At 38.8% G+C, this 12,254-nt stretch overlaps 1 protein-coding gene across 6 annotated transcripts in view; it reads left to right on the top strand.

Annotated features, from left to right (window-relative positions):
- PTPN13 (protein tyrosine phosphatase non-receptor type 13) overlaps positions 1 to 12,254 on the top strand; it is a 111,292-nt gene that overhangs the window by 38,986 nt on the left and 60,052 nt on the right. For all 6 annotated transcript variants that reach the window (XM_088056323.1, XM_014254811.2, XM_088056324.1 and 3 more), the window contains 2 exons: positions 505 to 690; positions 3,577 to 3,670. In XM_088056323.1, coding sequence (XP_087912449.1) covers positions 505 to 690; positions 3,577 to 3,670 — 280 coding nt within the window. The remainder of the gene's footprint in view (positions 1 to 504; positions 691 to 3,576; positions 3,671 to 12,254) is intronic.

Consider the following 12,254-nt stretch of genomic DNA (forward strand, 5'->3'; position numbering starts at 1 on the left):
TACTTTTTAGTGATATCAGTGGAATTTGGGAATGCTAACACATCTGCTGCAAAGTACTGGGGAGGTGAGGAACTGCAGAAAATGAGCACAGAGGGTTGTCCAAAATTATTGTGATGAGATTTGAATTTTATACTTGAGTGGCAGAATGTTCAAAGTTAAGGAATAAAACTTCCTCTGAACCTTTTCGCTTTTACTTTATTTTCACTTACTCATTAAATGTTTGAGAAAGTCATTGGTGTCCTGACCATGGAGATCAGGCAGCTTGTTTAGGCTGGGTCATTGTAAAGTAGGAGTTGAATCCAGAGGCTGAATGTCTCTCTCCTGTTCTACAGCCACTATTTTTTCACCTCCTAGATGGTGACTTTCAAACTGGCATTCAGATAATGTAGGTAATAAGTCTTTGAGTGTCTTTGGTTTCTGATTGTTCCCCAAGTCACTCAGTTAACCAAGTTTAACCAAGTTAAAACTGATTCTCCTGTCTCCCCTGTTCTTGTTTGTCACTAGCCTATCAAGCTTGGAGACCATCTCAACAGCATTCTCCTGGGCATGTGTGAAGATGTCATTTATGCTCGTGTGTCTGTTCGGACTGTTCTGGATGCCTGCAGCGCCCACATAAGGAACAGCAACTGTGCCCCTTCTTTCTCATATGTGAAGCAGTTGGTCAGACTGGTTCTGGGAAGCCTGTCTGGGGTAAGTCTGTGTCAGCGATTGAGGAAATAATAGAGGTGAGCAGGAAGAGAGCAAAAGTGCTAATTCAGAGTCACTCTGCAGTCATTCTTCCTCTTGTTTTGGTATGTTGCAATTTTGACAAGGGTGAGTGTTGAAAGGAGAGAACAGCTTCTCTCCCCATGTAGCAGTTTGTGCACTTGACAGTTCCTCCTGGAACATGCATTTACGAGTTTCTGAGGAGGTCATTTCATGAACTGTCTTCATTGAAAAAAAAAAAAGTAGGGAGAAACAGGAGAACAGGGTGATGAACTGTAGGGCAAGCCTTAGACTTGTTGCTACTTGAAATGCTTCAGAAATGATTGCTGTGAGTTTACTTTAACTTGAAGTTATGCTTGACTTTTGGAGAGTTGCTTATTAACAGAAAGGAGGACTGTTTAGGCAGTGTGACAATTCTCTTGCACTTCTGCTCAGCTCTTGAATATGAGAATTGTGGAGGATTTTATTGTCTGATAATGACCAAACTGTTTTTAGAAGTGAAAGAAATTACATGAACTCATCTTGCAAAGTTACTATTCCTGATGGGCAACTTCTCTCTTCACCTAAACCATTACAGCATAAATTCAGAATAGTTAAATAATTTTATGTAAATAAAGGAAGACCATAAATTGGCGTAGAATAGTAGAATGGTTTGGGTTAAAAGAGACCTTAAAGCTATATCCAACCTCCCTCCCATGGTCAGGGATACCTTTTGCAAGACCAGATTGCTCAGAGCTTCATCCAGCCTGACCATGAACACTTCCAGGAAAAGGATGTCCACAATTTCTCTGGGCAACCTTTGCCAGTGCCTCACCACCCTGAAGTAAAGAACTTCTTCCTAATACCTAATTTAAATCTACTCTCAGTTTGAAGCCATTTTCCTTTGTCCTGTCACTACATGCTCTTGTAAATAGTTCTTTTCCATCTTGTAGGCTCCCTTCAGGTACTGGAAGGTCGCTATTAGATTACCCCTAAGCCTTTTCTTAGCCTTTCCTCATAGGAGAGGTGCTCCACCCCTCTAATCAACTCAGTGTCCTTTCTCTGGACTCACTCCAGCAGGTCCATGTAAAAACTGGTGTCTAGAGAGACAGCACTGAAATTGCATGAAAAATGTTTAATTGATAGATAGTTTCTTCATGTATCTGGTTTGGAAGTGCTTGCAGAAAGGAAGAGGTCCCTTCATTTGTCTGATATTTGACAGCAGCTGATTATGGCAGGCCTCCAGAAGTAGTGCTGAGCCTGAGCTCCACAAAGCCTTGTCTAGTCCGTGAGGTATGCCTGTCAGTCCAGTGCTCCTCACTGTAGTGTCTGAAGTCTTGTGTAGTTGCCAAGTGGGACTAGTCTGTGGTTCAGTGAAATAAAAGGCTACAGGGCCTTCATCAGTGGTGCTGTTAAAATAAAGATCCAGGTTTTAAATCAGGCCACAAGCTACAGAAGCAACCACTCTGGAAAGTGAGTCATTATTCTCCAAGCTGTTGATGACCATTTCAGCTTAGCAAGTTTTCTCCCTCCTCTTGTTCTTATCAGCAGGCTTTCAGGGAGTCTGGTTTTTCTGTGGCAGACTGATCTAGACCAGCCTGCCAAAGACAGTAACAGTGCTCCCAAATGCTTGTGCTGAAATCCAGCAGAGAGCTGAATCCAGCAAGTGTGCTCCCAAGCTCCTGTCCATTTGTTAATGAAGGATTGGGACTAGCAGTTTTCCAGTGCTGAAACTTTGCTCACTTCCTCTGCCAGTCACCTTTTTAATTCTGAACGTGTCACTGCATTGGCTTTGCAAGAAGACAAGGAAAAACCCAACTGAACAGAGCCAAGAGTTGAGGGAACAATGACAGCATAGCTGTGCTGCTAGGTATTTGTGCACCTTAGCCAGCCTGCCCTGCTTGTTTTAATGATCAGTGCTCTGTGTGTGTGCTGGAATGTTTTAAATTAACAAGAAAAATGTATAAATTTTGTTTTTTCAGAGGCAGAGTACAATTTACTATTCCAAGAGTGGCATGCCTCTAATCTTGATGGGCCTTATCAAAGGGGTCTTATCTCTGTAACTGGTCATTTGGTGATGTCTGAAGCACAGCTGAGAGGTCTCATTTGAATGTTTTCATTTGCCATGTTAATTTGCTTTGTAAAGGGCAATATAACCCCAGGCTGATTCAGTCTGTTTAGTGTTAACTGGGTTGTACTGTAACTGTGAAGTCTGCTTGATTTCTCCTTCCCTCCTGCTGTCCAGGTTGCACTCCCACTATATGAAAAGATCTCACTAAGAATGTTTTGTTGTAGCAAATAAACTCTTCTTTGAATGATTGAACATGTGAAAGGTTTTCCTAGGGAAGTATTGATTAAAAAAAAAAAAAAAAGGTGAAAAGTTAGTGGGAGTAGTTAAGCCTGACACATGAAAAGGAATGTGCCTGAGGGTCTGAAGAGACTTCTGACCAATGGATGCATGTGATTTGACATGTGCAATCAATCCTGCAAGGGTACAAGACAGTTCTTCCTGTTACAAGGAGAACTCATCAGTAGAACTAGGCAAGTTCTAGTCACGTTTTAATCATGGAAGATGGTTTTGAGTGTTGCTGTCCCTTCAGTTTGCTGTAGGGGTGGAATGTGTTTAAGTTACATCCTTGTGAACTTAATTTATTCTTAGTGGAAAAAAGGTAGACCAAATGTGTAGTTAAATAATGTGCAAGCTATTCAAATATGTATAATTCTAGGGGATATGCTCACTGATGAATCAATTTTTTATTAAAATTTTGAACTCCCATTCTCCACTTAACTGTTTGACACAAACTAATAGTGTGCATTTACATAAAAACAATGTTTCATACTTATATGAGCTCTTTCAACATTTTGACTTTGTTACTGCCTTTTTTTTTGCAGATGGATCAGCTGTCTTGTAATGGAGATAGAAAATTGCAGCCAGACAGGAGCCAGGCAATTCGGGAGAGGCTGAGGGGAAAAGGGCTTCCCACTGGTAAGTGCTTCATTGCAGCCCTGTGGAAGACCAAGTTTGGGAAGATTTTGCAAGCAAAGAAATCGGAGGAGGACTTGCTTGCATTCACAAAACTCGGATGGTTCAGTGTCTAGGTAAATGTTGGTGATGGTAACAGGTGGTGAGGGCTTCAAGAAAATATTTGTCTTTTTCAGTTCTGTCCTTATGGTAGGAACAGGTTTTAAAGGTTCTTGGCCAAATGTTTTGTTTCTGGAGAAAGGAGATTTTCAGCTGAAGGTTGGTCAGCTAGAGGAAGAGGAAGCAGCTTTTCCTTGTTCCCTCTTTCCTGTAGACTCTGCTCTCTCATCATAGCTCTAATTGCACAAAACAGCTCTTCCTGCGTCCTGGGGAGCCCTGGACTCTTCCCTGCACACAAAGCTCTTTTGCTGCCTTTTTTTTTTCGTTGTTGTTGTTTCTGAAGAGAAGTGACGTATTCCATCACAGTTCTGCTATGCTTTGACAGTGTGAGATAGATAGGGAGGCCAGGTAGGGTTGTACTTTACTTCAGGGAAGTAAGGAAAGAGGAAACTGGGAGACCAGGGAGGAGACAGATGGTTGCTGTTGTCACTGTGGAGGAAAAAGGATAAAGTGATCTAGGTTGAATGCTGGTGTTTGCTATGATTTTTTGCTGTTTAATATCATAGATATTGTTTAAGGTCATTGGCAACATCAGCAGCATCAGCTCTGTGCTAGTCTTTTCAAACAAGAGGAGGTAGTCTTCCAAAAGGCTGGTCTCTAAATTTTTCTGGAAGAATTGTGGAGCTGAGCAGGAACATTTTATAAGGCATCAGCTTGGACCAGTCTAAGTCATTGCAACACAGATATGTTGCTGATGTGAGCGAGTTGCTCCTCTCTTCTTTGGTTTTGTGTCAAGCAACAGTGCACTGAAAAGCAGGAACTGAAATAACCCATGGTGTTGTCAGTGGCAATATGAACTGCAGAAGTTAGACACAAGTCTGGCAAGGGGTTAGTGGTCTTTCTTTATTGATTATTTTCTTTTTATTATTTTTTTTTAAGATGAGGCTAGATTAGGCTACTGTTCGATATAAAACACTTATGACAGTGGTTGTCAGCCCTTCCACTACAGCACTATGTGTTTAGGAACAGTTTCTGGTACAAGCTGTTTCTTCATTTTCTGGCACAAATTCACTGTTCTGACTGCTTTCTCAGGGGCTTTGCTTTCTTACTGGTTCTTTTATTTTTTGACAGAATATTTCTGTGGCAGTAGGGAGATCTTTTAGAAATACAGGGTTTGGAACTGGATCAATCTAGTTGACTGGATTCGTAAACCATGTAATGTCTGCCTTTTCTGAATTTCTTAAGATCTTTCTTAAATTTTTTCCCTGGATCCCACTAAGTTTAAGGTTTGAACCAGAACCTTATTTTTCTGGGTGCTAATTTGTTTATTCTTTAACCCTATGCTTCCCAGTCTCCAGTGTTGTCCAATAAACAGTTTCTTTAAACACCTTTGTTCTTTTGCCAATACTACCATATTCAGTATTTTTTTCAAGACCTTTATTTAAGCCCAAAGCCTTACTACCTCAAGTTTTTCATTTCTATGCCCTCTTTCTGTCACCTATTCTTCTTTTTATTTCATAACCACAATTAACCATGTTTTGGTAATGATTAAAATATTTGTAAAGTTTTGGAGACATAGCAGGATTGTCTTTAAAGTCTTTTCTTACTGCATTAGCAAACTCTCATTATTCTTTTCTTTGTTGTTTCTAGTTTTCCATTCTCTAATACAACTGACCGGTCTTTTGCTGTTTCGTTATTAATTTTCTTAGAAAATCTTTAACTTTTTTTTAAATGTTTGTGGTTTGAGAGGTTTTATTTCTCTGTCCATTTGTTTTCCTACCCACAACTACATTTAAACTTTTTAGCAGATTTTCCTTTCTCCTGAAATAATGCTTATCCCCAGTGTCTTCATTATATCTTAACAAAAAACCCTTTTGTTTTAGGTTCTACTAAATTTTGGAGATTGCTGTAGTAGCTCCAGCCAATATCTTCATGGCTTTCTGGGTCGGCACTAGGGTGAATAACATGTAATGTCTGAAACTTTCTCTGGAGACTTTGTCTTTAACTCAGAGGGAGTAGACTAGATGATCCAATTTCTGTTTTTTACTGTATTCTCTAACTTGAAAAAAATTTAATGGGTAGAATGTTTTTTCCTCTTATTCTTGGAGACTGAGTCCACTTGGCTCCGCTGCTATCAACCAGTAAATTTAACAGAGAGTTTTAAGCAACCTTGCTCAAAATTACTTTCTGAAAGTTCTCTTTTTAGGGAACTTCATACTTTCTGAAGAGTTCTAATTTAATAGAATCTTTACTCAAATAATATTTATGAAATGAGAGAACCTGATAACCCCCAGACAACAAAGTTGGCTGAACAGTCCTCATCCCTTAACACCTGTTGCTCACTGAAAGTGCTTGCATTTGTAGAGTGTTACAAATAATAGAAGCTTTACAACCTTCTTAGCTTCCCCAAAGCTTTCCCAATTCTGATTCTGTTATAAGTAACTTTTCCTTGTATGCCTTAATAGCACCTTCTTCTCTTTATTTTGATCTTAAGTACATTGCTTGATCTCAGCTTTGCTGAGACCTCAGGGAATTGTAATATACAAAACAGAACCCCTCAAATATCCAAACCAGTTCTAGCTGTTTTCAGTTCTGTTTTTACACTGATGTTAAGTACACTGAGTCATGTATTTGGAAGTTAGTGAGGACCCAGTGAAACGGGTGTCTGATATTAATGGGCAACAGCTTGCATTTCATTCAGGGCACTTCAGTGCTTGCTATTTCTTTTTCTGCAATGGTGTGCTGCTTTGCCGGTGCAAATTCAGTCAATTACAGCACACATCAGCTGACCTAGGGGCACAGTTGTAAATTTAAGGGAAAGTGAGCTGTAGAAATGCAATGCTGATTATATTGGTTGATAATCTCATGGATTGAGGACCCCTAAGTAGAAAGCCAGATGAAGGTTTAAGAAAAATGTTACAGTTGAAAAAATAAAAGCCAACAAAACCAAAACAACTCAGGAAGGCACAAAGTCCTTTTTCCCTGATTGGTCACTCTGCTATTCTGCTGCTGTGTGTAGCTGAAATAAATACCTATTAGTCCAGTTGCAAATTTGCAAGTATTTAGAAGGTCAGTAAGCTACTAAGAGAGGATTATGATTTTGAATACATCTTTCTAATGAGTTAGAAGTCCTGTGAGTCATCTTTTGCCCTTTTCTCAGGTTTAACTGCCTCTAAGAACACATTTTGGGTGAAGTTTACCACTGGGATGATTGGAGGGGGTGAGGTGGGTGCACATACGGATTTGTATAACTTTACTAGTCACTTCTGTAGTGTATTATAAATAAAATAAATTCAGTGAGCAGAAATCTTTACTGGAAAGGACAGAAGACTTGGGTGATATTCACGGAGGTGAAGTTCTGTTAGGTCGTGAAAACCTTAGAATTCATAGTGAATAGAATAGCTGTCATATGGAGAAAAAGGCAGCATAAGGGGTAAGGCATTTATTGTGAACTTTAGAGTATTGGAAAATTACTTGGAGCATGTAACTTAAGATAGCTGATAAGTTGTGTGAAGTTCATGAATATGAGATGGTTCAGTAAGAGAGATGTGCTTATAACTGGAGAGTAGTCAACTAATACTTTAGAAATTTGCAGTCTTTGAAAAATGCTATGATTTTTCCTTTATTTGAATTCCATTTTTATTAGGATCAGTTTTTCATTCCATGTTAATCCACTGTTATAATTGCTGGGGCTTTATTGTTGACTTAGGATAAGTGTTTTGAAATTTTTCCACCTCACATGTTTAAATCAAATATTTTGCTCACCTTATGTAACCAGCTTTGATATTTTCAGCTATTCATTTCTATCTTTGTCTTCAAGATAATTATTATATTCATGAACAGCTTTGTGATAATATTCTCCTCAGTTAAATTTCTTTTTTGTCTCTTTCGTGACTCACTTTCTGTGGCTATCTTGGTGAATGAGTTTTACAGCAAGGCTGGCTGCAGAAGTAATTTACTTTAAATTAATATTACAGAATGTTTGCTTTTAGTCAAGTTGTATTCAGAACACAGTGTTTAGAAACTGACTTAGCCAGCAGAAATAAAAGCAGTAAGACCTGTCATGAGTCATCTGAACCAATGAATTACTTCATTTTTGTACTTAAAAACACTTTAGACCTTAAAATAGTTCTTACATCAAGAATTATATATGAAAGTTATTTAATTTGCTTGATAAAGTTATTTTGGTGTGACAAAAGTTTAAGCAACTGTCAAACTCATCTGAATATAAAGCAAAAATTAATTCACTGTGTTACTCTTTGCCACAAATTATCCTTGAAAAGGATGTGTAGGCTATTTAATGCTCAGCTGAAATCTCCTTAGCATGTACTTGCCTGGAAACCTGCTTCCCAGCCATCTAATACCTGAAATCCTGCACCTCATGTGTTTATTTGCAAAGTTTCAATTTAAGTTGATGATCCAAGAACACCAAGGACAGACCTTTGCCAGAGATGTTTCATCTTCTAAGGAGATGCAGCTAACAGGTGTCTTGGCTTTCCTGTCGTGAGGACCCCTGATGCTAACTTGACTTTTACAATGTGGTAGATTGTCACAAGTCCAATATTACAGTTGTACTCTGACCTTTTTCTCTGCCTAAAATATGTGCTACATAAATGAAGGCTTGAAACTAATTTAAAAGATCATTTAGATTCACCCTAACTGTACACAATAGAAAATACTTAGAAATAGTGATCAAAATGGTTAATGTTGATCAAGTCTTTAATTAGACTGTATGCACTATCAGGTATAACAAAGATAGGTGTTGCAAACTGAATGAAAAATGCAACGGCTAAGTGAAGCTGCTTTTAATTTTAACAATATTCTAGTGTCTAATTACCACTCCATATATCAACAAAAAACCTCTCAAATAAGTGTAAACACACCCTTTTTGCTTTTGATTCTAGGAAGTTAACTGTGGATCGTTTTAGTTCCTGAAGTGGGTGAAAACACAACTTTTAGTCTGCAAAGAAATGGCTTATAGTGATGACTTAAACATTAGTGATAGCTTAAACATTATCTTGATAAATTCAAACACACAGACTTAAATTATCAAAAACTGCAGCACAAACTTATTTCCATTTACTTGAAAACCTGTCATCTGTAAAAATACTAAATATACTTTTCTTTATTATTTTATTTTTTTAATTTCCCCTGTCTCCTCAGTTCCAGAAAAAAAAAAAGAACTGAGTAGGTGGAGAATAACTTCCAGAGTTCAGCAAAACCAAATGAAATCCAGATGAAGATTTCTTGTTGGAAGAAAAAAAAAAAGGATTTCATCTTTTTTCACTCCAAAAGCCATGCCTGTTTTCTTCCAATAAGTCTTTGCATCTAGCAGTACTGGTAGTTGGCATTGATAGAGATCTTCTAAATTTAGGTATAGTTTCTCCAGGTATAGGGAGCTTCCAGCCTAGCACTGTTGGAAGTGCTGAGGACAGACTCAGAACTCTGAAGATGAAATAAGAGCAAACACGAAGATCAGTGAGGAAACCAATCCAGGGATGCCAAATGCTGTTTCTGTGCAGAAAAGCAGCTGTATCACTGAGCTTCTCCTGGGATACACAAAAATCCAGGAAGGGAGTAGCTAGGTGGATCTTTTGCCTGCTTGGTTGAAAATGTACCAAAAATAACCTGACCCATAAAGCTGAGTGGAAAAGAGCAATGGTTGCATTTTCTTGCAGACGTGCAGAGGAAAGAAAGAGGTAAAATGTTGCATTTATGAAATATGAAGTGCTGCTTGGCAAGGCTCACTACCACTGTTCTGAACAAGATGCCTGGTTTTTGGAACTGTTTGGTGTTTTTGATAGAAGAGCTGTCAGTCCAAATGAATGCAAATTTTTATACAGGATTTATAACTTGGCCATTACATATAGTGCTTCCAACAGTCCTTGTGTCCAGTTTAATTCTTCCTTCACAGAGAATGCATTGTTTAGGAGTACTTCCATCTGCAACTTGGATTTTTCTCAACAATTTAGAAAGTAAAAGAAAAGAGGGGGTGCCATTCTTAGCAGTCAACCCACAGGCCACATCTGGCTCTGTTGTCTTCTGTTTGGCTTTTAGCCTGTCCCAAAGGGATTGCAAACCCAACTCCTCCATCAGCTACCCACTCATATTTTAGAAACTAACCGCAGTGTCTGGGGAGAAAGAGGTTTTTTCTGTTGCTTTGTTTTCTGCACAAAGATGGCGTGGGAGATGTTTTTTAAACTCCTGTATAATAATTTCCTCTCTTGAGACCTTCCAATCTGGCAGTGAATGGTGTGTGTTCTCATGCACGTGTGGGCTGTCTTTCCCTGCTCACGCAGCCTCTCTCTCTTCCTAACCAACCCCCACTCCCATATGTGTGCATCGACATACATCCACAAGTCAAAATCCATAATGGAGTTGAAAAATGTTTTCTGCTTTGTTCAGACAAAAGGAAGGGGCAGGCAGAAAGGCTATAAAGAAAATTGAGTTGAGTTGAAGCAGCAAAAGCAGATACAGTATGTGATAGTACCAACTGTGTTTGCACTTACTTAGTATTGGATTAATTGCCTGTATGATCAAGCTGTACACAAGTAATTGCAGACAGACTGGATTTAGTTAGACAGCAACTCTTTCTCAGAGGAAAATCAACCAGATTACTGTCAGCGTGAGTGAAAGATGGTCTGTGAATGAGACTGCTGTAAAAGAGGGTGTAGTTGCATTCACAGCTGAAAACACCAAAGGAAGAAGGAAGCAGATCTATGGTTATTCAGCAAATGTAACATCTGGCAATTGAAGGTGTGTCTGAAAAACTAGAGTTTCATTTTAGCACCACAAGGGAATGTAATCGTGAATTCCTGGTGATTAATTGCTATTTTTATTTTATATATTCCCTCACTATATATTATACATTGGAATCATACAGTTACTGTAATTGCATTTGAATTATTTACAGTAATTATAAATAATTGCACTAATGTAACATCAAGTAGAGGATAAACGCCCAAGGGCGATATGGGGAATGAAGAACCCATATGCTCTTCAGATGAGCAAGGAGGAGAGTTTAGTGCAACAGAGAAAGAAGCAACTGGGGAAGGGGAAATACTCCTTTTGAAGTTGCTTACATGCTGCAGCATCTTAATTGCTTAATTGCTATTAATGTCTTGTCCTATCACCCTCACTGCCAGACAGGGAGGCACTTCTCTGTCCTGTTAGACACCTGGGTAACTGAAGCCTGGAGTAGCTCTGTGTGGTCTCAGGTAATATGATTAATGTCTTTAGTCGAGCCAAGATACTTGGGATAGGTCTCCAGAGTTTCCATTACAAATACAGACTTTTTTTTTTTAGGAAGAGGAAGGTCATAACATGAGTCTTGCATTATAAAAGCACACAATTTCCCTTATGCACGTTCCTTAGGATCATTAGTTAGATATTTATTCCTTATATATAGGTTTTTGCTGGTGGTTCTTTCCTTCATTTTTTCACACATTTCATTATAAAAGCTGGGGGAGAAAAAGCTGAAGAATAAACCACATTCTGACTTAATGAATTTGGACTTGAGCATGCCATTCAACTGAAAATCCATTTAAAAGGGTAATCCATGGTTAAAGAAGGAATATTATTCCAGTCTGTTCTGTTTTGGAGGCGTACTGTTTTCTGGAAGCTGGATACATGAGCCTTGTACTGAAAGAGACTTCCTGCAGTCATTTAAGACTCTTGATCCAAGTAATGCTGAGGTAGTGGAGGAGGTCCAGGATTAAAAAAGTGAAAATACCTTAACAGTTGATAGTGTGACTTACAAAATCTATAATAGTGCTTCAAAAAAGGAAGAAGGGACGAGGACAGATTTACGTTATTAAAACCAGAAATATTGGCTTGGACTGATTGCTGGTTGCCTAATCCATTTTTACTACTGGTATCTGCACTTGAGTTACTTCTGTATTGAGAAGCCTTGCCCTTGATCCTTGGCCTCTGTGCTCTGGTGCTAAAAGCAGAATGCAGTTTTGGCTGGGATAAAGTACACGTTTGAAAGTTCTCTATTGCTGCTTTGTTTCAGTTTGCCCTCTCAAGATACACAGGCTGTGCACTCCTTGCCCCAAAGTCTCTTCTTTACCCTTCTCTGAGGATGATTTTTAAACAACTCATGTTGGCACTGTCAGTCACTTTGGGCAGAGCTTGTTGAAATAATGTAATGTAGAGAGGGATGGGTTTTGCAGAGGTGGGAAGAATTGGCAAGGCTGATGAAAAGCAGAAGTGTGAATGGGGAGAGTAATAAAGAGAGTAATAAAGGACAGATGAAAGACTTCCAAGAGAATTTTGCAGTCTCAAGCCTGGATTCTGAGGCCAGCTGTAGATTCATTTTGGTACTATGTAAAAATCTCATGCTGACTGCTTAAGTCAATGTTGATCTAAATCTGTAGAGTGGAAGAGCAGCATGGAACACCTCCTGCACTGCTTCCTGAAAGGACAGCTTATCTCCTGTCTCATCATGCACTTGTCTGGTTGAGCGGCAAAGCTGTAGCCATGAGTA

Source organism: Pseudopodoces humilis, chromosome 6, assembly GCF_049639895.1.
Source record: "Pseudopodoces humilis isolate 2021_Gansu_Grassland_sample_001 chromosome 6, ASM4963989v1, whole genome shotgun sequence".
Classification (NCBI taxonomy): Eukaryota; Metazoa; Chordata; class Aves; order Passeriformes; family Paridae; genus Pseudopodoces; species Pseudopodoces humilis.